Source organism: Rhipicephalus sanguineus, chromosome 3, assembly GCF_013339695.2.
Source record: "Rhipicephalus sanguineus isolate Rsan-2018 chromosome 3, BIME_Rsan_1.4, whole genome shotgun sequence".
NCBI classification, from domain to species: domain Eukaryota; kingdom Metazoa; phylum Arthropoda; class Arachnida; order Ixodida; family Ixodidae; genus Rhipicephalus; species Rhipicephalus sanguineus.
Genome location: NC_051178.1, coordinates 183,714,701 through 183,742,476, shown reverse-complemented (window position 1 = coordinate 183,742,476; position 27,776 = coordinate 183,714,701). Strand labels below are relative to the sequence as shown.

At 46.9% G+C, this 27,776-nt stretch overlaps 1 protein-coding gene across 1 annotated transcript; it reads right to left on the bottom strand.

Annotated features, from left to right (window-relative positions):
- Positions 1-169: 169 nt before the first annotated feature.
- On the bottom strand, positions 170-27,776 carry LOC119387811 (putative sodium-dependent excitatory amino acid transporter glt-6). Its single transcript, XM_037655329.2, has 10 exons — positions 26,839-27,776; positions 25,762-26,032; positions 24,044-24,254; positions 14,167-14,209; positions 13,229-13,331; positions 11,597-11,723; positions 10,440-10,673; positions 3,960-4,154; positions 2,536-2,670; positions 170-1,451 (listed from the first exon to the last, which is right to left on the bottom strand). Exons 1-10 carry the CDS (start codon positions 26,902-26,904, stop codon positions 1,298-1,300), a joined length of 1,539 nt encoding a protein of 512 aa, XP_037511257.1. The 5' UTR covers positions 26,905-27,776; the 3' UTR covers positions 170-1,297.

Sequence of the window (27,776 nt, the reverse complement as noted above, 5' to 3'; positions counted from 1 at the left end):
TGGAACTCAGGGCTCGCCATCGCAGCGAAACTTTCCAATTGTTCTCAGTGTGCGGCAATACTGCAAGCCCTGTGCGGGTGGACAAGCCGAGTAACTATGTCGTACGGACGGGCTTCACTGCACCACATCAACCAAAACTGAAGCGGTGTGCATAAGCAACTTGTAAATATCAGTCGTGAAACAAGTCGCGTTTGTTCATTTGGAAGCACTACGAGACCCCATGCAATTCGTCATTCATTACCGACAATAAATCGTCTTCAACGTGTAAAATGCGCCTTTGTCTGCTACTGCATATTGCACTGTATAAAAATAAACTGCACATTCACGAAGCCCAAACTACTGCGCGATACAGATATCTTAATGGTGTTCAAAGGCTGGCGGGCACTTGCAGAAAACATGTCCTGCCAACACGAAACAAACACAGTGCCATTCGATGACGGCTATTTGTTCTGGCAATGAATATTGTAGATGTAACAGTATATTTGCTGTTAGCTGTACTAGAGCCACACAAGAACGCAAATGGTTGCTCTTTTTTTAAAATGCCTTTGATGCCTCCTCAAACGCGAAAAGTGGCTGTTGCAGTCGGCATCAACGCGAGCAATGCAAAAAAAAAAAAAAATCATGTGATGATGGCATTCTATGACGTCACAAATCGATAACATTTCTGACGTCATAATGAAGTAACTATGACGTCACATAAAACGTCATCACATGGCATAGTTAGCTTGGTCAAAGATGGGCCGATCCCGGAGGCACTGCAAAACCACGTTGGGTGCTGAAAGCTTCCAAGGCCTCCGATCCCGGAGGCAGTGCACTGCAAGACCACGCTGGGTGCTGAAAGCATTCAGAGTGGGGGGGGGGGGCAATACTACCAACTGAGAAGAAAAAGAAGTTAAATTTCGCCTTCAAGTCCTCTTAGGCAAATAGATAAGGAACCATTAGACTTTTATTCAACAGGAACAGCAGGAAATAACAAAATTGTCTTTGTTGCTTTGTGGTTGAACGAACACAAGACGTTGCTGCGAGCGCTGCTGTATGAAGTTAAAGGGGCTTTATGCTGTATTGGCACATGTGTATCCGGTGCTATATGCTTCCGAAAACTGAAGCGCGTACACTAAGAGGTAGGAACAGTGGTTCACATAACGTTCGAACGATGTGCGAAAGACCAGTTCAAGGAAGTGCTCACGTGGCAAAAGAATGCGTCAGTCTATCGTTATAACTGTGACGACTATCACTGGTAGAGAAAACGCAACTCGGACGGGTCGACACGGTCACGGTGTTGTTGCGACGTCGGTCTTCACAAGGCCGAGTCCTGCAGCTTCTCGCTCGCTTCGTCGTGCACGATGACCACCTCACTGAGCTCCGACGTCTTTTTCCGGAAACAGATGTGGTCCACTAAGGCGCAGGTGAAGCAGTCGCCTAGGCAGTTGTTTGTCGTCCGTGCGCGATCACTGCGTTTGGGTAAAGATGGGTGCAAAAGGTGAGCATGGGATTAGTTCCTGTGCGTCCTTTATGCGTTCATACTGTTCTTAGTGGATGTGAGCTTGCGATTAAAGGGGTACTGACACCTTTCGAAGGCGAGTTTACTCTGCCATACAAATCTCCTGTATGCAGGGATGGCTCTGTGCAAGTGTGAAGCTCAGCAAATGCTGATAAGATATCTTAATTCGATATTAAAGTCAATTTTTCCATGGCGCACCCACTGACATCGACACTAGCTTGACGTCAGGCTACAGTACAAATTCTGGTGACTTCACGCACCAGTCCGTGTAGTTGTGATGACGTTAGATACCAAAACTTCCAAGATGGCCGCTTGTGCATCATCAAAACTTCCAAAATGGCCGCTTGTGCGCCACCAACAGAGCCACGGTGCGGAGCGGCCGTGGCTCTGTTGGTGACGGTCATTATATTGTTGGTCACTATATATTGTGCGAGCAATACCGTGTTGTGACGTCAGGGTACAGTAGGAACCGAAACTAGCTTTAAAAAACATACTGTAATTACTTTTTCAGGGCGCACTCGCGCTTAGCACGACCTTTTCTAGGCTCTTGAGGGCTTGATCTTTCATTTGACGCAACAAAAAGCGACAACTGAAAATATTCGTGTCAGTACCCCTTTAAGAAAGCTTAGTACCGATTTTAAGCCTTTCCATCGTGTCGCCGCGGAAGTATTCAGGCGTATTCGATGTTGTAATCACAAAATGGGGCCGCCTTCGTGGTTTCCAGCTACGCATGAACTCTTTTCGGCAATTCGAGCAAAGTTTGTCATTTCTGTTGTTAATTACCGCTGTGTTAAAACTAAAGTTCGCATTTCATAGTTTCTATTAGAATACGCGAGGCAACTTTTTTCGTTTTAGAGATATTAGGGTCGGAAGAGAACCGCGCTCTCCTGAAAGGATGCAAGTGACTAACATTCCTTCCCGCGGGCAAATTGGTCAGAAGACATGTGCTTTATCACAAATTCTTAATAGCGCACTCCCAAACTTCACCGCAAATCGGGAGAGAAACGTTTGCGTGCGATAGCGTAAGTACTTACAGCAACCACTCGACGGTGAAGAGGAGGCTGACGTCACTGACCGGCGCACCAATGACCGACAGCGTCATCACCATAAGAAACAGCGCCGAGCTTGGCACGGACGTTGAGGCCACGCTGACAGCTGTAGCAGAAATTCTGCGCAAGAATGAAAGTAAAGTTATCTATTTGTCTTTTACAAGTAATTAAAAGGCGCTCTAAGTGCCTGAGTGCCATAGTGTTAGATGTATAAGTTCGTGCATTTCCTCTGTTCGGAAAAAAATTTCTAGGACCGAAATATTTTCTCAATTGAGCTAAAGTAGTTTATTGCGCCTCGCGAAGGAAGTACAGCATAGTTTCCTTGTATCGAAGCCAAGTGTTGGGAGACACCTACCATCATCTTACACAGTGGAGGCTGGTATTGTCAATCTTATCGCACTGATAGTGACGTAGCCAGAAAATTTTTTTCGGAAGGGGGGGGGGGGGGTTCAACTATAGCAAAACAGCCATTTGGGCTAGTTGGTAACGGTTCATATCTTAAAGCAAAAAGGCGCACTACGGGAACAAGGACATAAGAAGGGAGGAACCGACGACACAAAGCGCACACTCGCAACTGAAGGTTTATTGAAAGAGCACACATAAATACGTTACAAAAAAGGGCGCGTGGTGCAATTTACCTCACCAAAACGAAACAAAACGAGATGGATATCCCCTTAACAGATCATGAAGGCACATGCGTCTATACAAAAAGGAAGTTCGAAGAAAACCGGACTAAAGAAAATTCAAACTGCGTGGGGGGGGGGGGGGGCACCACGTGCCCTTTTTTGTAACGTATTTATGTGTGCTCTTTCAATAAACCTGCAGTTGCGAGTGTGTGCTTTGTGTCGTCGGTTCCTCCCTTCTTATGTCCTTGTTCCCGTAGTGCGCCTTTTTGCTTTAAGATATGAAAGGTTCAACTATACTTTACGTATGTTCGTGCGTGCGTTTGTATGTGTGCGTTTATATATGCAGATGCAAAATTGAAACTTTTGGGGGGCTTTGCACCCCATACTCCCCCCTGGCTACGCCCTGCTGATAGTCATCACGTGCGCTTCATTGTGATCGCGCACATAGTTGTACCGGTTTACACGCGCTTATACGAGTGGTTCGAGCACTCACGCTGCGTGAAAGGGAACTTGTTCGAAGATACTGCGCATGCTCCATATTGGAAGTCATTTCCTCAGCCAAGTGCATTGCTTGATGGCTTTTCCTCACGCTGCTCTAGATTAAGCACGGCTTTTGAACTTCCCTCCTGTGTAGAGTATAGCTGTACAGAGGCATGACGTTAGACCTTTCAGTAGATTTTCTTGCCTTTTTGACGTTGTGCCTCACAAAAGGCTTAAGATAAGAGATTTATGGTACATGATTTCGCGCTTACAGGAAGACAGGATACTGCTGCACACACTTACACGATCGCGAAGTAATCTCCCGACGTAAGGACAATGCCGTTGAGCTGGGCGATGAAGATGCTGCTGACCGTAATGAACACCGCCGTGCCGTTCATGTTCACGGTGACGCCGATGGGCACCACGAACCGTGTGACGCGTCTGTCGATTCCACAGTTCTCTTCCAGGCATTTCAGTGACAGCGGCATGACCGGAGCACTGCGCATGCGTGATGGATGTGAGCATATCAACGAACATGAAGCTCTGTGGAGAAGTAATTCGGTTTAGGCATATCGGTGAGACATACTGTATGTTTAGAAAAAAAAATTAGTGCAGCTTGCACTAAGTCGCGCAAGGCTGGGTCACAGCAGAGCTGATGGGCACCTAGCTGGTCCTGGCTTGGCTAGGCTTGGCTAGGCTTTTACTCTCTCACCTCTCTCTTTCCCACCCCTATACTATACACAGCTATACATGCTCTCGCCAACTCTCTCTGTACTTGTTCCCTCGCCCATCAGAGTTATTGCATCCCACGCCGGCGAAATGGGCGCACGTGTTCTGGGAGCGAAGCAGAAGACGACAATGAAGAAGAGAGCGCGTGCCGGTTCATAATGATGATACTGTTCTATCAACGACACACGGCCAACCTAGAGCATAACAGCTCTGCTTTAAAAGAACTGTGACTACTTTCATACAGCGCAGACTAAAATCTCACACTTTGGAAATAGCCTGACACTATTATTACTCCTATTTCCCGTTAATATATACACGGTGAATAGTGTGTTCTGTCACGATATCATCAGACCACGCTCGGAATATTTTCGAGCGATTATAATCGTTAGTATATTAGATAGGTCTCCCAGCAGAACTGAACGAAGCTGCTTTTTCAGAAGAACTTTAGAAGACAAGAAAAAAAAAGAAAGAAGGAAAAACTGCCCACCTCACGTCCACGGAAAAATCTTCGCAAACTTGATTACATTTCGCAACGTGGGATACTTAACGACTTTGCCCTAAATGTGAACGTGTCCAGGAAACAAATTCTTGTCAATGCAGGATGTTACAAGTAAAAAAAAAAGTGAGGCGACGCAAATGCTTCCCAGAATTCCACGGCGAAAGTAAAGATTGCGATACATGTGCTGAGGCATTGTTCTTTTTTTACGTTACAGTGATTGAAATGAGAAAACAGCGGGTGCGTTTGTAAAGTGTTTGGAGACGTAATGCATTGAGAGATGGCCTATTTTCTGGCGAGAAACTTTCAATACATTATTATAATTCACGCGTTTCTAGACTGTGAGAGTTTTCCAACTTTATACAATAAAATCAGATGTCTCAGTAACAGGAGAACTGCCCCTGGGCATCAATCCTGGATGCTAAAGCAATGCATGACCAGCAATATAAGCGCTGACATAATGCTCTCTGAAGAGTAGAGTCACGTGGGATCCGGAGGAATTACCAGGTCCGCTTTGGTGGCGAGGAAAGAGCTCGTATAAAACGCGTGCATTGAGGGATTTCGCGCAAGTCGCTTAAGATCCGGCTCAATCTCTAGGATACACTGAGAACATAGAGCATAAACACTAGCGACGAGTCCTTTTTGATGAAAATTAGTCACAAAGATGTATCTTTATGAACACTGTGTTCTGTTCCATTGGTATCAAGGTAGTTTAGGACTCTGGTCCGATATCCAAAGGAAACTTGAAAGAGAGAAAAGACAACTTGCCCCCGATGGGAGCCAAGCAAGTGGGTTATTTGCCAGTAGTCTGCTCTTGAAAATGACATATGTTCGTGACGCTTGAAGTTGAAAGCAAGGACGAAATAGACTGAAAGGCAGGGAGGTTAGGCGGTTCTTATCCAAATGGCTACCCTGTGCCTAGAAAAAGGAGTAAGAGGAATAGAAGGTGATAGAAGGAATGGAAAGGAGACGATAAAAAAAGAACGAAAGGATGAAAAGGAAAATAGAATAAGATGTCGCATAAAGTCTGCCTCTAGTAGCAGTTGTACGTAAGAAATGCGACACGAAATTGAAAGGATGCTTCCTCTCGGTTGCCACAGTCATGGGTAACGCTGGCTTAAGTGCTCAGGGCTAGACGTATACATAGCGTACATGCAGAAATACCACATGCAGTGGAGGAAGAGGATTACCGCCACTGGTCATTTGGTAGAGAGTGCATCGCACGTGTCATTTGGAGGTATAGCACGCTCCCTCACTACTGCCTAGGTTATACTTGATTACTACAAGGGATGTAAAAGGACGACCCTCCCCCCTCAGCCACAGACGTACAAAAACTCATTAAGCTGTAGTCGGTATCCTGGCGCAAAACGCAGACCGACTTATGCATGCTCTAGCCACCATACTTATGCACAAACCTGAATGCGTATTACAACATACGCCCACAGCGTACAGACCCACATGTCTGTGGTGCAGAGCTAAAGCCATACTCCACCATACTTCATCGAGGAAGGGAGGAAGACAGGGGAGAGAGGAAAGGCAGGTGTGATGAAGTGCCCTGACGCCGCTAAGAAGACGACGAAGCGGCGTCGCAAACGCGCAAGCACGCGCATTAGAATAAGCGTCGTTCACCCATCTTGAAGATTCCTCCATGCACGTGCCCGCGTGGCGCGAGAAAAAAAAAGAAGAAAAGGAACAGGCCACGTCGACCGATCAGACGGAGCCAGAAGCTCGAGCAGAGAAGACGCGTTGGCCTGGTCGGACGTCAGCCTTCGGGAGGCCAACACCTGTCGGAGGGACCCGGTCGAGCGTCAACGCCCGAGGGACCTCGCAACGACACGTCTTCGGCCCCGGCGCCCAGCGGACGCAGAGGAACCTGCGACATCCCGCCTGGCTCCTCTCGTACAAGACCCGCAACGCAGCCACGACGCCAAGTCAAGGCCCGTAGCGTGAGCGCGGCGTTTCTCGAACTCTTTTCTAAAGACGCTTCGCGTGTTGAGTATCTTGCTGTGCTTTGTATTTGTTTTGTTTGTGTATGTTTATGTCAGAATATATGTTTGTGTGCCGTGCCAACTGCGTCCTCTTCCTTGCGGCCCTCACGAGCGTCTCTGACACCACGCAGTAAACCTGCTCCCCGAACCCATATCGTAACAATGGCGTCCGCGACGGAGACTTTCTCCAAGATATACTAAGAAGGTCGGAGCAAGGCAGTCAGAGATTTTAGTGGAGAGCTGCACGGAAGATGGACATATTAGAGCTGATAGACGCAGGCGAGAAGCTTGGATTACAAGGCGCGCAGCTTAAGGCATGGGCAGAAACACAAGCAGAAAGAAGACGTGTAGAGAGAGCACAAGCACATGAATTTCAATGCAAGGCGCTTATTGCTCAAAGCGAAGAGGTGGAAACTGCTCTACGTAGCCTCAAGCTGGAACGCGAGGCTTGTTCCACTGAAATGCGTATGTTAGAGGGAGAGATCCCCACTTTTCAACAAGAAGTGCGTACGGAAGACGTACACGCTAGCAGTTTGATGCTAGACAGGAGTTCCGCGGCTAAAAGCGGGCGTCTAGTATTCGGGCGCGGTGTGCAGTGCGATGATCATGAGGAGCACGCTCAATTAGTACACGCCGGCGTTCAATCCCAGAATAAGGGAAAATACAAGGACTTCATATGTCCCGAGATGCTCATTAGTGAGCACGAACAGCCTTTTGGCAACATTCCTACTCGAAATGAAGTAGCTGAACTGAAATACGACCGAACAGTGTTCCCCACCAGTATAAGTCATAAAATGTCCCATGTGAGTGACATTGAAAATGCATATGAAGAAGATATCACATCATATAACGGTGATCATTACTGTTTTAAAACGAGAAGCAAAGCAGACGCCAGGTCCTCTAACGCACCGGATGGCGTGGTTATGCCAACAACAAGTAGTTGCGAACAAGGAGTTGAGAGTCTGCATGAATTTGAGATAGTACACGTGCTACCAAGTAATTTGGATAGCAGTAAGAATGATCTTGCGGGATCGAATGAGACACACTCTACCTCAAGTAAGGTAGGTGAGATCGCTCCGAGTAGGGTCAGCGAATGGCACCATGAAGAAGCAGAGGAAACTGTGTGCCAAAAGGATGGCTGCGTTTTCAATGAAGTGCATGACACCAGATGTTCCCAGATTGGCTGTAGATGTAGTATTCTAGTATCCGACACTTTATTTGCGGAGCTGAAGCTACAGTGTAAGAATCGTGTTCCGAACGCAAGGAAAGCAGCCCAAGACACAACGGGAAGTTTCAGATTCAGAAAGAAAACGGCTCGGCCTTACGTCTTTGATAGAGCCAAACAAACAGAGAATGTGCGGAAACGCAGGCGTAAACCAATCGCCTCTAAAATCGAGTGTCGGCAGGCAAACTATCCTAAAGTCTGCTTGAGAACATCGAAAATTAAATCAGCGTGTTTGCAACAAACAGCACGACAGGCTGACTGCGGAGAAAATGATAAGAGAAAGAAACATTACTTCCAACACCAGAGACGCAGTAAGGTGCCACGGTTTGCACAACGCGATTGGAATGCGTATGCTCACCATGCGCATGTGCACAAGCATGAACACTACTTCCACGCGCTAGCGCTTCAGATAATAATAATAATATCTGGGGTTTAACGTCCCAAAACCACGATATGATTATGAGAGACGCCGTAGTGGAGGGCTCCGGAAATTTTGACCACCTGGGGTTCTTTAACGTGCACCTAAATCTAAGTACACGGGCCTCAGACATTTTCGCCTCCATCGAAAATGCAGCCGCCGCGGCCGGGATTCGATCCCGCGACCTTCGGGTCAGCAGTCGAGCGCCATAACCACTAGACCACCGTGGCGGGGCGCTAGCGCTTCAGAGTCAGCCTACTTGGTGCGACAGTGCTCACCGCAAATTTTTGAGATATAAGAAAAGTGTGCTGTTTTTTGGGCAGTCTACCGATGACGTTATGTATGCTAAGAAAAGTTACCTTCCTCGTGATGTTTCTGTATGTTACCAATATCCTCTTTTTGTCTAGAACATAGATGTCACTCACTTCTGTTTGCACCCCTGTGAGAGGAGTTATTGCTTATTATGTGACCACTAAACCTTTGGAGGTATATCACATATGTTTTGTGATATTGTATAGTAAAAGTATTTCCATGGTGGCTGCAAAGCGAGGAGTGACTACATTTAGTCAATACCGTGCTTACTGCCACCTGTTTGTATATTAGTGTGGGAACAGGCTGTAATATAAGTATGACCTATCTTCGTCTTCATCCATTGTATATCTTTCGCGTGTATGAGTCAAGCGATGTCAAAGTGTGTGCTGTCAAGACAGTGTGACTGGGATCGTGTCCACGTTGAAGTGTTCCCCTCGAACACTTCTTCAAATGGGGGCTTGTGTGATGAAGTGCCCTGACGCCGCTAAGAAGACGACGAAGCGGCGTCGCAAACGCGCAAGCACGCGCATTAGAATAAGCGTCGTTCACCCATCTTGAAGATTCCTCCATGCACGTGCCCGCGTGGCGCGAGAAAAAAAAAAGAAGAAAAGGAACAGGCCACGTCGACCGATCAGACGGAGCCAGAAGCTCGAGCAGAGAAGACGCGTTGGCCTGGTCGGACGTCAGCCTTCGGGAGGCCAACACCTGTCGGAGGGACCCGGTCGAGCGTCAACGCCCGAGGGACCTCGCAACGACACGTCTTCGGCCCCGGCGCCCAGCGGACGCAGAGGAACCTGCGACATCCCGCCTGGCTCCTCTCGTACAAGATCCGCAACGCAGCCACGACGCCAAGTCAAGGCCCGTAGCGTGAGCGCGGCGTTTCTCGAACTCTTTTCTAAAGACGCTTCGCGTGTTGAGTATCTTGCTGTGCTTTGTATTTGTTTTGTTTGTGTATGTTTATGTCAGAATATATGTTTGTGTGCCGTGCCAACTGCGTCCTCTTCCTTGCGGCCCTCACGAGCGTCTCTGACACCACGCAGTAAACCTGCTCCCCGAACCCATTCGTAACAGCAGGGATGTTAGCCAGTTTGGAATGAGCGGTATGCTGCCCTACACAGGAGAAAGGGATGGGGTAGTTTGAAAGTTAGAAGAGTGAAGGAAGTGAGAGAGGGATAGAGAGCACACACACACACACACACACACACACACACACACACACCACACACACACACACACACACACACACACACACACACACACCCTCACGAGACTGCCAACAAAACAAGGCACCTCCTACCATACCAAACCGTACACCGGAGCAGCGGGAAGCTGCGCTGTCCGGCTGGAATGCTGACGACCAACTACGTCTGGGCGACAGAGCCCATCGGACGCCAAAGGCCGCGGGCGTCCAGGGCTAGGGACGTAACCACACCTGAGCCGCAAGTCTTCAAAAGTAGAGCTCAACAAAGCTATTTCTTTCAGTCAATCAGTCGGCCCTACAGGTAATGTGCTTTTCCTGCTTCGTCGAAGTTATTCTGTGCTTGTCCTTCGCTTGCACCCACGGCCGTTTTACCATTTTCAACTGGCAACAGCGGCGCGCGGTGCATGCACGTACCTGGCGGCTGTGACGAAGGCGCACACTGCGACGTACGCCAGTTCCCCGAGAAATTTGAACGGGTTCTTTCGCGTTACGACGAAGTAGAGCAGGCACTCGACTACGAACAACTCGACGGCGAGGCCAGACAGCACGGTGCCGACGAGCAGCGCCATCTGCTGGAAGAGCGTTACGATGCTCGCCACCGACAGTATGCGGGCGCACAGCAGGCTCATCACTCCGACCGGAGTCATCCTGCAGGAGAGAGAGAGAGAGGAGGGGAAGAGAAATGTATGTTATCGTCGTCAGCATGACTACGCCCACTGCAGGGCAAAGGCCTCTCCTATGTTTCGCCAAGTAACCTGGTCCAGCGCTTGCTGCGGCCGCGTTACCCCCGTAAATTCCTTAATCTCATCTGCCCACCTAACATCCTGCCTCACCCCGACGCGCTTGCCTTCTATTGGAATCAAGTCTGTAACACTTAATGACCAGCGGTTACCTTGCCTTCGCGCTATATTCCCTGCCCATCTCTTGATTTCGACTATGATGTCCTTAACGCCCAATTGTTTCCTGACCCTCTCTGCTATCTTCTTGTTTCATAAGGTTACAGCTATAATTTTTCTTTCCATGGCAAGCTACGTCGCCCTCAATTTAAATTGAACCCCTTTCTTAAGTCTCCACGTTTCTGCCCCGTAGGTAAGTACCGGTAAGACGCAGCTGTTATGTACCTTTCTCTTGAGGGAGAGCGGCAAACTCTCCCTCAAGTGTATGTCGTTAGACAAATTCTGTTATATGGTTTTACACGTTAAGCGCCGTTACCTGCTTTCAATATTCGTTAACGCGTTGCGTAGATATTCTTGAATTCAAAAACGCAGTGGTTTCAAAAAAAGCAGTGCTCATAGAGGCGCATGCAATGGACAGCTCGTGAACCAACGCTCTTCGCACATCGTTCATTTTTACATAGCCTAACGGGTCATTAACACTTAATCCCGCTATGATAGAGCGATTGTGCTTAAATTTTGGTGTAATCGCTTGTTTCAAACATAGGTGTTTGTATTGACCGAGCCTGAAATCCCACTTAGCCGTCTTCTTTTTCACGGCAAAAGCTGTAGAAGCTCATTGCAGTTTTTTTTTATTTGGTAAGAACGCAGCAAAAGCTACAATGGCGCTTGACATACCACATGACTATGTAGACGATTTTCATGATGGCTGCGTCCAGAGCTGCGAAGAATTGCTTGAGTATTTCAACGGGCTGTCCGAGTGTGCCGAGAGCGCCACCGAACACAACGCAGAAGACAATCAGGCCTGAAAAACATGCAATAAATGGGAAACGCTGGGCACAGTTACGGTTTTTTAGTTGCACTGACAAGAACATCCCATGACCATTTAAGCAGCAGAAAAAAAAAACGAGTGCGGTGAAAGGAATTGTTCAAACTGCTTACAATGACAGCAGGTATTAGACAGGAGACCTAACTACGCGATTACAATATCTGTGACAACAGCAGCTAAATGTGCGCGGGTAACGAAAGAAAAGGAAATAAAGACGGCGTCAAAAATAAAGAAAAAGTTAGAATGTATGGTCGTCATTTCTCTAAAAAATTAATCATCCTTTAATCAATCATCATTTATTGATAAGACATTATACAATTGCAAAGTAAGTATAATAAAGATGGAGGTCCCAAAGTAAAAACAGTTAGGGGAATGTCCTGTTACTACATGCATAAATATGTAGAACAATTGATTGGCAGCTACGGTAAAAACTGCAAGAGAATGCAACTCAACACATTAGAAGTAATTATTCAAACATCTGGTAATTTAAAATTACACATGTAAGTAGTAGCATAGCAGTAATAAGAAAGGAATATAATGGATTGTAAAACGACCTCTTGTTAAACGTTTGTTGTTGTTCCGTTTAGTATAGGCTTCTTTGGCACAGTGCGACAATTTTTAGTAAATTGTAAAGGCATATTTTTTTGTGCGCTCGTGCTCTCAACAAATAATGGCGCATGAGCAACTGTTGCGAGAGGTGCTGAAATCCCCTTTGAAGCTATCATGAGACGTAAGGTCATATTATTTTTTTTTACAGTAAAGGTTGAAGGTACGAATATTCTTTAACCTATGGCCACGTTAAAATAACTTAGCATCTTTGCCACAATAAACATGGCGACGTGCGGTGATGATGATGGATCAAAGGGTGTTATAGCCACAGGCGTGCGCAGGGTTCCCAATTACGAGGGGCAAAGTTTCATCTCGCAGACCCCCTCTCACCCCCTCCTAGATTGGTCGAGTCAAAAAAAAAAAAAACTGGCCGCGTATCTGCGTGCTTCGCTGTGATGTTGCGCCTCAGATATGCGTAATGTTTGCTTTTTGATCGACAAGTACACAAGTATGAACTTAGCCACCAGTTCAAGATGGCTGGACGTTCGGCAAGTGATTCAGCTTTGGCCGGGTGGCTGAATCGGGTGACAGACAGACAGACCAAAATTTCTGCGTTTAAGTTCCCCAAGAAAGACTATCGTCTTTAAAAGAAAGAAAATGAAGTGATGTCGTGGTCCTCGCGATGGCCTGCTTTTGGTCCCTGGCTTTCCCGACGTAAAGATGGGCAGTAAACAGTTCTTTAAATGCAACATCAGGAGCCTTCGGCCGCCATTGTCGTCAAAAAGCTGCCTGGCCATAACTGGGTAAACGTATGAGGCAATGTTTGCCCTCCCTATGTAGGTGATCTGGGGGGCGGCCGCACTCCCTGCCCCCCTCGCGCACATGCCTATGGTTATAGGGTTGTTAATTCTAAATGACACACGGCCACTCACCCAAAGAGTTGGTGCCAGCTCTTCGTGACCAGTTCCTTTTAAGGATCTCTTTCGGTGGCTCTCCTCTGATGGAGAGATTTTTCCTCTCGTACGATGTGTAACCCTAGCAACGAAGAGAGATGCGTACAATAGCAAATTAGATTCGAATTTATACCGGTAAAATTTGCCCAACTCACTCCAACGTGTATTTCTCACACTGCGTAAATAGTTATTTTTTTTCAATATCACGAGAATCTATGATTCGGATATTAGTGTTAATTACCAGTAATTTTTTGAAGTTTCGGTCCATTCCTGCTAAAGGACGGTTTAACGTTGCGAATCCTTGTAATGTTTGCACCATGTACGTTAATAAATAAATAAAAAAAACGATTATAATGAGGTCAACGTTGCTTACTACGCCAAATGCATAAGTTGTTTGAAACTTCTGATGTTCATACGTACAGATGACTGCGTGCGCTATTTTTGCGGAAAGTGGACCTACAAAGTATTCCCAACTAGTGGTAAGAGGGGATCTTCTGTCAACTTTGTCAAGTGCTAAATAAATAGCCTAACGTTCTTGTAATTATCGCGACAATGGCAAAATGGGCTCTTACGATGACGTCGCCAAAGTTGCAACGACTATTTCTACATGATGCACGCGCGATAGCGTGATACATACAATCAGTGATGGCAACATCTTCGATAATAAATAAGGCAAGGCTTAAGCCTATCTCAAGGCAGAAATAAAGGCGTATTACAAGAAAGTTTAATAACCTAGCTGTGAGAAACGAAAAAAGAAACTCCACAACATCTGCACTGGAAGACCGCTTACTTCACATTCAAAATATCAGCGACGCTTCGAATGACAATAGTCGTGTATATAACTGTAGTGTTTAATGAAGTGGCGGCTGCACGTATATGCAGCGTTAATGGCAATTAGGAAGACTACAAACGCTCACCTGTTCAACGCAGGCTTCTACCAGGTTTTCCGGAAATGCGTTACTGAAAAAAGAACGTTTGCAATGACAGTAATTAATCATTACGTTCGGACCGAAAAGCAATGATAAATGACAATGGTCCTTCTCTGTCATAATATATTTATGAAAAGAAAATCAAAGAGCAAATAAGGGTGGTAATGAGAACGAAAAGCCTTATTCAGAGTGTTAGCTTCAGAGTGTCAGCGTGAGAACTAGATATTTATGTATGTATCGTGAGCAGTATGAGCGGGAACACGCGAGCGCGTGGCGAATAGCCTCAAACCCCATTTCGATCGTCCCTCGGATGGCGCTGCTAAAAATAAAAGTAGATGCAAAGGGCAACGTTTTTCCGCGCACTGTCGTCACTCCCATCACGCGTCTGCTTTTACGACACGCGGAATGCATGGCACAGATAATGGCTTCAAATTGTGGCGCCTGTTGTTGTGGTCAGGCGCAGCAAAGAGCAGTAATGTTTTTTAAATGCGAAGCGTTTCTTAGCGAACCTCAGGCACTTTGGGCGTTTCTATCTACGTATCTATCTATCTATCTATCTAGCCGCCTAGGTCTGGCTGCTCTCTTGGTCGTCTCCATAACTTCTAATATACCAAAATTGGCATAGAAAGGGATCAATGTATGTTGAACACGCTTTACTGGTCATGACATGAATAACGCAAAATACCTGCCGCGTACGTCATGAAACCCTTTCTCTCAGTCACGTGTGGCACATACCCGCATATCAGAGTTTATGCTATGCGGGTATGCGCCACAGGTGATACAATGTCTCAACCAGCACAGTAAACGCGAACACACACATTGACACGCAAGGAAAGTGATAATAATAATTATTGTCGGGGTTTTATGTCCCAAAACCACGATATGATTATGAGAGACGCCGTAGAGAAGGGCTCCGGAATTTCGACTATCTGGTATTCTTTAACGTGCACCGAGATCGCACAGTATACGGGCATCTAGCATCCATCGGAATGCGACCGCCACGGCCGGGATCGAACCCGTGACCTTCGGGTCAGCAGCAGAGCACTGTAACCGCTACACCACCGTGGCGGACACAAGGAAAATGAGGAAGCTGAAGACAGAACACCCCTGGAAGACGCTCAAACTCGTTCACGTGGTCCGCAACGTGGACCACGTCAATTACACAAAAAACGAGGCCAATGCTTCCTACAATAAATCTGCCGAGAGAACCAGGCCTCTCATCATTACCGGTGACTTCAACATTGATTTATCAAGACCCAACCACGCCTGGTCTTTATACTGTGTGAAAGACGGCTTGAATGTGGACAGGGCATCAAAAGACCTCGCTGCCACGTGCAGGACAGGAGGCGTCATAGATCATTTCATCATAAGAGGCATCCGGGATTTCCACCAGCTGTGCTATACTTCGCACTTCGCTAGACTAACACCCCTCGTAGTTGCGATCAGGAACGGATCCGAATAACAAGTCCGGTCCAGCTGCTGGTGCTCAGTGATCACGGTGATGACGACCTTGTTCAAGAACTGTCATGAATCCCTCCTACACATACACACAGGTTTGTGAAACGTGCGTGCGTTCTACGTCATAACGGACAAGTATAAGCCTAACAACTGTAACGCAACTGTAATAACTGCAACTGTGACTGTAACGTAGCGCCTGCGTGTGCCACTCGGCTGTGTGTATATCCAGGGGAACTATCCTGATTGAAGCTTAGTTGCGAGTAACGCCTGTCCTGTGCATTTGTGTTTCTCCTTTGTGCTGTTCGGATTCGCGCTATCCAGTATTGAAGATATAAGCACTACATATCAGCTTACCGCGTCTGGTGTTGGTAACGGCCATGTTGCTGTTGGCATTGTTACGCAACTGTAAACAACTGGTTATATAAACATATGCGACTCTTCAGCGTATGAGTGTGTTTATACCACTTCGATATTTCTCTAGCGTCATTCCGTAACGTTTCGCTCAACATGAAAAATTATGCCACAGTCACCATCCCGCGCATGCTTTGAATAACACCGATTCCCATGGTACGTGGATCTGCCGAATTTTTTTCTGCTCCCATTTTGCTGTATCTTGATTTCGTGTTGCGACACCCAGACATACGAAAGAATGAGTGGATGAATAATTGAACAGCTGTATTTTGCTGTGTTCTGCTTCATTTTCCCACCGTATCATCGCGAGCGGCCGGTGACACGCAATAACCTGCCGTGTTGTAGTAGCACTATATACTCCGATTCGTAAATCAGGGGTGCCATTCTGGACACTGTCAAATTCCGCCATATTGTCAAATTTCACTATGGCGGAATTTTAGGCCAATCAGAGTCCTCTAGGCCAATTCATAGTTGACCAACGACGGAATTTGACAACATGGCCGAATTTGACAATGTCCAGGATAGCACGCAAGTGCAACGCCATGGAAGCAAGCAAGACTTCTTGCAGTAGGTGCGTTCGCACCAAGAAATTGTTGAATGATTTTAGCCCCGTAATGGGATCTTTTTTTTTTTTCGTTTTTAGACTGAGTAATAAATGAAGATGCTTCGTGCCTTAGAAATAAACAAACCCCGTTATTAATACATCCCTCAATAGGTGGTTCTGGATCGCTTAGCGTCTCTTCATTTTCGGATTGTGGCTTCCGCGATTAGTTCCGGTAGCACGCAGCCAGAGCCAATCGCGAAGGCCACATTTACGAATACAAAATACAAGCGCGAGACGCGCGGACTTGCACATTTTGCTGACCAAACTTCTTGCACAGCTTCCGGAGCTATTTTGTGCGCCTTCTGTGACAGAACGGAACAAAACGTCCCGAGAGGGAGCAAACCGCCAATTGGCCGCGAGTTCGAGCGGAGTCGCCGCATGGCGGCTTCTGGCTGAACCGCGCCTAGTGTGGATTGCTCCAAGCATCGTCTGCTAGCCACGTTGTGTTTGCATGTGCGCATACGCCATGCAGGTCCTCAAAGGGCGGTTTGTTCCGTTGCGTTAGTGCAACTTTAACCGCTCGTACGTATGCCTAACACGATGTAAAGAAGCACTTGGCCTTGATCGGCTGTATATGTACTGTAATAAGATATTGAGTGCAGTTGTCGTGAGTGCTGTGTGTGGTCGTCGTACCCTCCGTTCACGAGAGTCATATCAGTGTAGGTGCCGCTCTGTGGTCCAAGCGCATTGCAAAGTGCACTTGGCGTTATCCTAAAGATGAGAAGTATTAAATCTCATGTGAATATAGCCTTTTAGCGGCTCGGTGGTAAAAAGAAAAAGGGCTCTCATGCACTTGCGCGTTGTGGTTAGGTGTATAACTTCAGGACTGTCGATTATAGGTTACGCGACGAGTTTTGGTTGTGTACGGTCCTGGTCCCACGGCAGAGAAATATTTCTGTCAAGTCACGTCCGACACTTCGGTACGTAAATTATCCCCTAAACAGAACAGAAAATGGAATGACGGAAATCGCAAAACTGAGTTGCCTTGCGCAATTATAACTTGTGACGAAATGTATACAAAGACACCCGTGTACTTAGATTAAGATACGCGTTAAAGAGCCTTGATGGTCAAAATTAATCCAAACGGCACACTTTACATTTATGTCGTAGTAATTTCACGCGAAGCCACATCTTTTTTTTTCTTTACATTATCTTGGGCGCTTGTGTTGCGTTGTTATAGTAGATTGACGGAAGGCGGCGGATATTATTCGCATTAAAAAACCTACTTTGGTCCCGTGAAATAACCGGGCCGTTGTTCCACTGCTGTCGTGCAAGTAATTAATCGAAGAAAGTTCTGTGCTGTACATTTACCTTTGTGTACTGTTACTGGAATAAGAACAAGCGTGTGCGTGTTAGTCTCCGTAGCGCTAAAGCGCTGTCCGGCTTTCCTCAGTAAACCCATCAACTGTCCTACATTTCATGGAGAACTGAATAAGAAATGCAGATAAATATTTTAGCACGTAGTGCACATAGTGCTATTTGAACTCATCGTGCAGGAATATGGACTTTCTTTTTGTTGGGGGGTATGCAGATTAACAAGAAGTAAATACTTAATTCAGTCGCACTACAGCAGTGAGTAGTAGGTGGAATACAAGTTAAACATGTACAAAATGAACAAGAAAACGTCATCCATTGCGAAAACGCCGACTTTGCCGAAGGCGAGCAACCCGTTCGTTGGCAGAATGCACTTCTCTCACAAGTAATAGTAACGTTCGGCGCACTTCGTGCACTAATTCGGGAATGAAGAGCGCACACATTACCAGAAAGCTGCAGTCAACGCATTTTGTTTGCCGGAAATCGGGTCAAATCGCTCACAACGAAGTGCCGTTGTGTGCGTTTGCATACGCGCCGACAACCGCCTATCCACACTAGCGCGGCGATGGTGCTGCCACCTGTAGCCCGATCTCGCGGCGAATAGGTGAGCTGAGGGAACTCAGAAATGTTTTCAACGAATGAAGAAAGATAGAATTATAATAGCTGAACATCAATATTGGCAGGCATTGTTTTTGAAAGCTTGAAATTGAATAGCGCGATAACTTCAACAATTTATATGTCTTAATGTCTTGAGTTGGCGCTAGGTGGTGTCGCAATTTCACGAGCCGTTCGGTGGTGGAGGGCTGGTTGCGATATTCGCAAACTATCGGTGCTGAATCGGAGTAAGCCAGGCACAAAGCAGGCGAATTCTATTCTCCGGCCCCAGCGCTTACGTTTCGATCCAATCCAAGTTGTCCGGAGACCGTTACATAACCGTTCTATCGGACGGAACGGTGCCCCCGTCTGTTATGTGCCCGTTCTTTGCCGAAATGATTGACAGCACTGCCGTTTCCGGTTGCTATTCCCACTTATGACCGTCAGACGAGCCTCGAATAATCCCGTGCAGCTCCCCCTCGTCCTCTAGTGACGTTCTGTTTTATCACTGAACGCCTGCAACATAGCTCCCCTGAGGAGTGCCCACATTTAGCGGAGCTGCGACGCCTTTTCAACTTTGTCTCCGTGAGCCGCCGCAGCGAATCACCCAACGTCGGGTTCGAGGCCATTTGCCACATCCTCGTATGTTCCCGCTCATATTTCTCACTGCCGTACATTGCTCAAAGACATATTCTAATGGGTCTGTCTACTTTCAGAAAACCACAACCCTACAACATCGAGCGGCACCGAACAGAATGAAATCGATAGCAACACAGCCGAGCAATACAAGTGCCGTCAAAAATTATAACGCGGAGGACCGTAAAGTGCACTCCAGACACCTCGATAATGGCACAGAACGTGCACAAAACGCGCACGCCGCCATCTGGGAAGTGTGCGAGCGGCGGCACAGGTCCACGAACCAAATCTACGCAGTTCTAGTTCTACGCAGGCAGCTTGCTCTCCGTCACTCAGATGCATTGACTGATCAACCACGTATTGTGGGTATGGGTCTCTGTCGACCGCTTCTTTAGATCGCAGCCTTGATAAGACAGGGCTTGTGCTGTCATGTGAGCCACGCGACTCAGCTATCTCAGCTATGACCGGCTGTGCGGTAGTCGCTATGGTACCGTGTTCTGCGGTAAATCCTAGTGAAAGTGAGTGCGAGGCAGTTTTCGGGAGCGGCGCCCTTGACTCGTTGGCTCAGCCCGCGGTTGGACTATGCCGTATCCGCTTTTATACGCTAAATGTGAAGACCAAGGTTGCATGTGCGTATACGGCGTGCGAGCCCGGTAGGAACGTGTGACATCGAGGCAACGAAAAGCGACTCTTTGCACCATCCACGTCGCCGAACGCATATTGTGCTGCGCTTAACTCCGATTTGGTGCGTTATTCCCGACCTCCGAGCATTGTGTGCTGAGCAAATTCCACTGAAAGAAACCACGAATGTCAGTCTTTGTGTCCCAATTGAAGAAGTGAAGAGGACAGATTAATCAGGTAAGGTTCACGGAGGAGCCCGACGTTAGAGATTAACTTGAGCTTTTAGTGTCCTGTATTTGGTGCAAACGCTCTTACACATAACGCCCCACATATTCTCGTGCTCTCTTTATGCTCTCCATGCTGTCGCCATTCAAAAAGGTGTGTACGACTCTCGTTTGGCTGGAGACGGCGGTGATAACGTTGTAACACGTGTACGGATTTAGCCCTCGCCCAAACTGGTCATGCTCTTAGTGGTCGTAATCCCAATGATTGAGACCGACGGCGCTGGAAAGAGTGACTGTCGTTACCCAATTTATTTCTTCAGAAACAAAACTCGAAGCGTGTTGATGTCACGACACGAGCTATCCGGCCGGTTCGCTTCGCCTTTTGTGCTTCGTCACATGATCCACTTTGGACCTAATTTATTAGATTCACTGTCAAATCAGGCAACTCAGTAGCTGTAGTGGCATTGTTGCAAAATTTCTGCATGCTTTTTTTTTTCACAGTGGCATAAGGCGGTTATTAGTTTTACGCCTTCATATTTTCATCTGTGACGAGCCGTACAACTAACGTTATCGGGCTCTCTTTATTTTCTCTTCTTCTTTCTCTAATTCTAATTATTTCTAATAATTAAGTACGAAAGGTAATGGCAAATTATGAACCAATCCTCTGTGTCATCGCCATGTCATTGTAACCAGATTAGCGTTTTAAGGCGGCACTTGAGTATTTTCTGGACATAAAATATTTGTTGCATTGATCGCCCACGTCTTTGCGAGTCCTCTGTTTGCGAACGCGTTGACATAGCGAGCGAATTATACCTGAACCTCAATATTGTGAGGGTAATTTTCTCCTGCACACTCATAAACAGGTGGCTTGCAGTGACGTCACTGAAACCGCCATGTTGGTGCGCTGCATGATAGGACGCAAGGTTAATGCTTATGATTGCATCACTTCCAGGTTATTTAGTTATTGATGCACAGAGGGCAATAATAATGTGGTCGCATCGTTATCATATTGAAGCAGGTGAAGTGCAATGTGATTATTAGAGACCTGATTTTAGGCAAATGCCTATTTTGTTCCTTGCGCTCCTATCGCGCCATTTTGATATATGAGCATGAATTAGAGGTTAAGAAGGGCTTTTATAGTGTTTTTATAGTGCCTATGGGCACCGTGCATAGGTTAGGAGCCGCCACAGTCGCGCGCTGCCTCCAGCGCCAAAGCGGCCACGGCAATAGATCTGGTGGGATAAGGGAGCAGACGATGCAGGCGGCGGCAAGCCACTGCGTCGTGTTTTGGTGCTTCGCTTGAGGCGATTCCTTTCCCGTTTGTTTCCAAAAGACGGCAAATTGTTAGCAGCTGTCCGAGAACGTAGCGTTAGCGCGGGTTCTTCTTTTGGCCAGTCCTCGTGCATCCTCAGGGGAACGCGGTAACATTAAATGCATGAGCTGGGGGAAGACAACGGAGGTGACAAGCCCGTTGAGCGAAACTGCGCACGTGTAACGCGGGCCGTCTCACTCACTAAACAATCACAGCTTATCACCCTCGGGCTAACGCGGCAGCGAACTCAGCGGCAGCTTGAAACTGGCAATACCAGCAATTGTACTGTCACGACCGCTGAATGAAAAAACGCTTTCCATCGAACGGCCATGGCACTGCATTCGCTGCGCCGACTTAACCAGTGCAGCCGAGTTCGTCGTCGCGGCTGGTGTTTTGCTGCCATGGCACTGCTTAGCGTGCCAATTATTATTACGTTTGGATTCAGAGAGCTACGTGATATAGACAGTTTCTTCCGAGGAGCTAGCCTGAAGAAGAACAGGGACCTCTTCGAAGCGGGGCACGTTCACGGCGTCTTGGAAGAGGTGTTGCTCAGCAGATCAACAATCACGGGCAAATGCACCCCCCAGAAAAAAAATACCCCATCTATTCACAAAACTCACTTTTGTCGTCGAACGAGTGCGATCCACCGTTCACGCCGATTCCGTTCATATTCTCTAAATGGAAGCCGTTAAAAACGCGTGCCCGGATAATTCCTGTAGGTGTTATTGTACCCAACAACGCACCAATTATTCCTGGAGTTCGGCATTCCTACGAACAGCGCAACTGACACAAAACGAACTGCCCGCCAAAATACCACGCGCCGTCACAGCGGGAGCTTGGAGCGAGCAGGGGCGCAATCGCGGAGCGATGTTTTATGCTATATTATTCTTATTGTCCACCACCTGCGGCTGACTGATGGCGTCGATAACGCGGACGGACGATCGCTCTGGTCAATGGCCAAGCGCGAAAAGCAAGAAAAGTATAGTCATCCTAAAAGGCATAGTTCCTCGACTTCACTCCATTGCGAGCGCGTCAGAGCATCCCGCCAAATCTGCGCTTCTTGCCGCAAGGGACGCCTTCGCTCGGGCAGCGGAGTTACGTCTGCACGGAGCCTATAAATGCCTATTTTTGGCGTTCGTGCCTAAATGCTTGCAAATGCCTATAAATGCTTATTTTCAAAATTGGCGCTTATACGAACGCTATTTAGCCTCAAGTTTCGCTCCCGGGTGCTGTTTGAGACCATTATTCATGTTACCGCGTAAAGTTGACTGTTGGGAACTATGGGGTTCAACCTATCGTCCTCTAGTTCAACCAACTCTAGTCCTCTAGGTCAACCAACCAACAACCGCTGGCAGCAGTGGAGCGGGACACGCCGGCGAGCGTTCGCCGCCGCGCTGACATGGCCCGAGCGGTTGGCGAATGCGAAACCGCGGAGAGCCGACAGCGGAAAGGAGAGTGAAGAGCAAAAAAAGAAAAAAAAAAGAAAAAAATGTGATCTGCACACAGCTTTCGTTTTGTTTATAATTTACTTTTTAAGGTGTTCACTGCAGTAGCGTAGCCAGAAATCTTTTTCAGGGGGTGGTGGTGGGGGGGGGGGGGGGACAACCATATATTATATATGTTCGTGCATGCGTTTGTATGTGTGCGTGTCTATACATACATGCAATACTGAAAAGTTTCGGGGGAAAGGGGAAGGTTGAACTCCCCTCCCGCCTGGCTACGCAGTGGTTCACTGCCAGGGGAGAAATTGGCTCTACGCAATTCGACACGGCCAATAGGAGGAATTCCTCCCTTCTGGTCTTTTAGCAATCTGGCTGTCTGCTCCTGCTCTGCACTTCTCAGTCAAGCCGGAAACACTCAGGAGCGTGTTGATTCGACAGTGGACACATGACTCACTCTGTAGAACACGGCAGTGCGAACCGCCCGGGACAACGCACGCTATGTTCAAATGTTGGCGCCTTTGTGCCATCTTAAGCAATAACATATTTGTTTTCCTGTCATAGATAGAGGTCACGCACGTCTTCGTTTGATATTATTTGAATTTATGTGAAAATTTATTGTGCCTATATTTACGATTCTGGAAGCCTAAAACATTATTTTGCCTGCCTATTTTTGGCGCCTAAAACGAGCTTTTTTAGTGCCTAAAAATGCGGCCTCTAGTGATTATGCTGCCTTTACGACATCAAAGCCGCCATGTTGGAGTACCAGTACGTTATGAAGCTGGGTCCATGACGTCACGTGCAAGCTGTCTACATTTCCTGGTAATTATTTTTTGGAAATATTTCTTGGAAAGAAAGAGAATAAAGAGAAAGAAAAATAGGAATAGGAAGAAAGACAAAGAAATAGATAGAGAGAGGACGGAAGAAAAAGAAATAAAGAGAGACAAAAAAAGATAGAAAAAAAAGACAGAGAAAGAAAGAAATGAATGAATGAGTAAAGTTTATTTAAAACGGGAAGAGGAAAATGGGGATAAAGAAAGGAAGGCCTTCAAGCACCGCTCATCCTTCAGGCTTGACACCACTAGTGCGACGCTGTCTTAATCTTTTTTCTTTAATATTCGGAAAACCGGAAGTAAGGGCTTGGCCGGAAGTGCTTGGGAGAGACACAAGAGTGTCACTCTGTGCTCGTGCTACCGAAAAGACGGGGATAGCGAGATAGAGGAAGCCGTCAATAGCTCGACAGGATGCTCACCGGACGAGATCCAAGAAGGTGTCCAGTATCTGGGGCTCACCCCGTATCTCTTCTACGACGTCGATGCTCGACTTGAGGTCTGGATTGCCCGGATGAACCGTTGTCACAAACACCAGTCCGATGAGGGAACCCACAAGGCTGGTGCTGATGAAGATGGAAAAAGTGAGCAGAGCCATCTTGCCCTTCGCCTTGCCGCTCAGATTGGCGCTGCCTGCAAGAGGAGACGGTATAACGGCCAGAGTTCTTGAGGAAGGACAGTGCGAATGCACTTTCTTGACAAAATCGAAAACTCGGCAAAGACAAAAAAAAAGAGACAGAAGCAGCAACTCAAAGAAAGAATTAGTTTTTATCACTCGAGTGATCTAGCAGACGACCATGGCGATGTAGTACACCACCTGATTCCATTTTATGGCATGACAATGCACGTGTGTAGCTTTAAGTTCAGTGAATTTTAAGAATGCTCAGCCTATACTTGTATGAGCCTTTATCGAGATAGCTGTCGACGTAATTACGTAGGCTTGAATTTTCTCGATCGCTATACGTTCTTTTCTGGAACTCGCGTTATATCGGGCTCCTGAACAACAACCTAAGCTAACATATCGATACCGACAACCTGTCTCGATTTTCGTTGTATGAGCATAAAATAAATAAGGTTGTATCATTAAGGTTGTATCAATCAAAGAAAGACACGAACCCTTGAAATTTCCTTCCTTCAACCACTGCAATATAAGATACACAACCATACAACATATAGCACAGAGCAGTACCACTGCTCTGTGCTATATATATTGTAGTCACGCCACCCTAAACATATGCTAAAGAAAATGTCTGCAATGAAGTCGCTGTATAAAAAAAACAACAACAACAACTAAAAGCTCCTTCGGTGCTGCGTGATGAAAAAACGTTGTAGTTGTATTTGCGCTTCCACGAATGCACATTAATTGAAGCAAAGGTGGCATAAACAATTTTTTTTGCAAGGTACTCAAACTCGTTTCGCAGAGGGAAATATTCTTCGTGGTGCGCAATGTTACGAGACGCTCGCCATGTAATATAGTCTAGTCCAACCTTCAGTGCAGGTAAGCACACGCACACGCACGCACGCACACACACACACACACACACACACACACACACTCTCTCCCACGCACACACGCGCTGCTGATACATGTGGTGTAACGCTTACAGAAGACGCAGGAGTTGCAGTACGCATATAATTAATGAGAATTAACAGACAATAATGCCAAGGAAAGTATAGGGGATGTTACTTGTGGTAATTAGGGTATAAATGCGAAGAAAGCAAAGTGGACGAAAAGATAACTTGCCACCGGCAGGGACTGAACCTGCGACCTTCGAATAACGCGTCCGATGCTCTACCACTGAGCTACGGCGGCGGTCATCCTCCCGTCCACTTCATGGGGTATATATGTGCATTTAAACCTAGGTGTGTTAGTCAGTGATAACATTCCCTGTATAACATCCCAGCCAAATAACATCCCCTATACTTTCCTTCGCATTATTGTCTGTTAGTTCTCATTAATAATGTGTCTAACAAAGAAAAACGAGCCCTCAAAAGTCATCTTTCCATCAGTACACATATAAAACATACCAAACATTGTCTTGAGGCAAACATCAGTTAAAATATATCTGAGATTCATTGAAATCCATTAGGCAAGTTTGACCATAAGTCGCATGTTCGGTGTATCTACGAGAAGAGTTACCTGTGATGATGCTGGCAATCATCATGGGGAGCACGAGCATGCGCAGGCTCCGCATGAACACTTCACCAGGCATGCCGATCAGCACAATGGTGGATTCGCTGGGGCTCGCGTGGCGCAGACCCAGTCCCAGCACCACGCCAGCAATGACGCCGGCCAACGTTAAGAGCAGGAACAGGTGCTCTTTCGCGAACTTGCGCAGCCTCGCTGCTAAAGACAATGTGCGAACTTCTATGTGGGCCGTACTGTATTCTCCAATTTTCACCTTCTCGCTCTGCAGCAGATGAAAAGAGAAGAAAGGTGAATAATGAGTACGTTGTTTGCTTACAAAACAGTATGGTTCAGAGGCGTAAGTCAGGAAAAATGTCGAAAAAAAAAAAGAAAACACTTCAAATCAATCTGGCTATGCCGGTCTTGTTTGCGAATTCTCAGAGGGGCAAGAGGCGATCCCGAGCCTCCACATGTGGAATGAACCTGCTGTCCACACCCTAAGTTTACACCCTTTGGGGAGTCTTTTGTTTTGTCCAACAACGATAGTCGCCATCCATTCTGCGTGCACATCCTTGCTTTAAAGCCTTAAGGTACTTTCAGGTCACGAACACCGTGATCGCAATCAGCGTGACACATCATTCTTGATAGGAAAGTGCCGAGCGCTCAATTTTATAGAAAGTGAACGCAGACGTGGGGCAGAAAGATTCTCGAAAGCGTGCGAACTTCTTTTATCATGTATTAAACTTCAACAGCTGTGGGTAGCTCGTGCATACCGTATATGCAAATGATATTGCAAGCTGTTGCACAGAACTCTGCGATCAATTTATTCCTGAGGTGGAATTGCAAACAACGCATGTATTCTGACTCCTTACTGGTTTATGTATAGATATGCTTATGTTAAATGAAGTAACAGATGTAAGCTTCGAGCCTGGACGAGTAGAAAATAGCTCCGCAGACTACATTCTGTTGTTAAAGGCGCGTCGTATTCGGCTTTCACTGTAAGCAGTTAACAAAACATTGACAAAAAGAAGGCGAACCCAAGAAAAGGGAAACCTTATCGGGATACGAGAACGAAGACGTTGTACTCACTCTGCAACTCGCTATTGACGGGCCGCTGAAGGATGCGGCATTGCTTGACGTATCCGCACGGTCCATGCCTCTGGCGATCAGATGGTTGCCGCTTGCCCCTTTCTTTCAATGGTAGAGGTAAGGTAAATGTACGTCCTGCAGTTCGAAGTGAGCTCGAACTCGCGCGTCGCACGCGAAAACAGAGCTCTTCCAATAAGGAGCTTTATTCTTCGACGCCGCGACCAGGTTGCTTGCGCACATTGGGTTCAGAAACACAGCATTCATACAAGCAGGGCCATTTCGGACTGTCTCTTCTTGGCCTCAGCTATCGAGGAGCACGCGTCAAACTCTTGCACAAGGTCGTGAGCACCTCTCCGCTGACTGTTTTCTTCAGAAATTTCAGGCACAGGTAGCAAAACACCTCGGAGTGTGCACGAGCCGCACAACTTCTTGTAAAGATATCGCTCGTTTACACTCGTAAGATTGCCCTCTGTAAAATTGTACAGATAGCGAACGGTCTGGCCTCTCGTGCGCGTGTTTACCGTACAACTGCTTCCTGGTCTTTCAGCGGGCACGATAGTGAAGACGCCGTCACCGACGGTTCGTAGTTGCTCTGTGAGTTATACAGGCCGCGCGTCCACTCCACTGTATCCTCACTATAGTGGTCGTTGTGCTATCGTCACGGGCACTTACGGTTAACAGATGCAAGGTATTCTGCAGGGAACTGATTCCTTCAATCTCCTCTTGCGGAAGGGAAGACGACTAAAGTCATTGCACAATGTAGCAGAGTGACAGAAAGCGATTAACGAAGAGGGGGTTGTCTCGAGCTTCTTTGAACAGCCAGAAGGATTGCGTACATCGGTCAGCCCATACGCACCTGTACGATATGCCTGTAAAAACTCAACGATTTGTCGACACTCTCGCAGAGCCGCGTTGTGCGGAGTGGTTGTAGAGTGAAG

Excerpts from the sequence above, each read along its gene's own strand:
- LOC119387811 (XM_037655329.2), bottom strand. The coding sequence starts at position 26,904 with ATGGACCGTGCGGATACGTCAAGCAATGCCGCATCCTTCAGCGGCCCG. Across the intron at positions 24,255-25,761 it reads GATTGCCAGCATCATCACAG|GCAGCGCCAATCTGAGCGGC; the intron begins GTAACTCTTCTC and ends CTCCTCTTGCAG. Across the intron at positions 4,155-10,439 it reads GCCTTCGTCACAGCCGCCAG|TGCTCCGGTCATGCCGCTGT; the intron begins GTACGTGCATGC and ends ACGCATGCGCAG.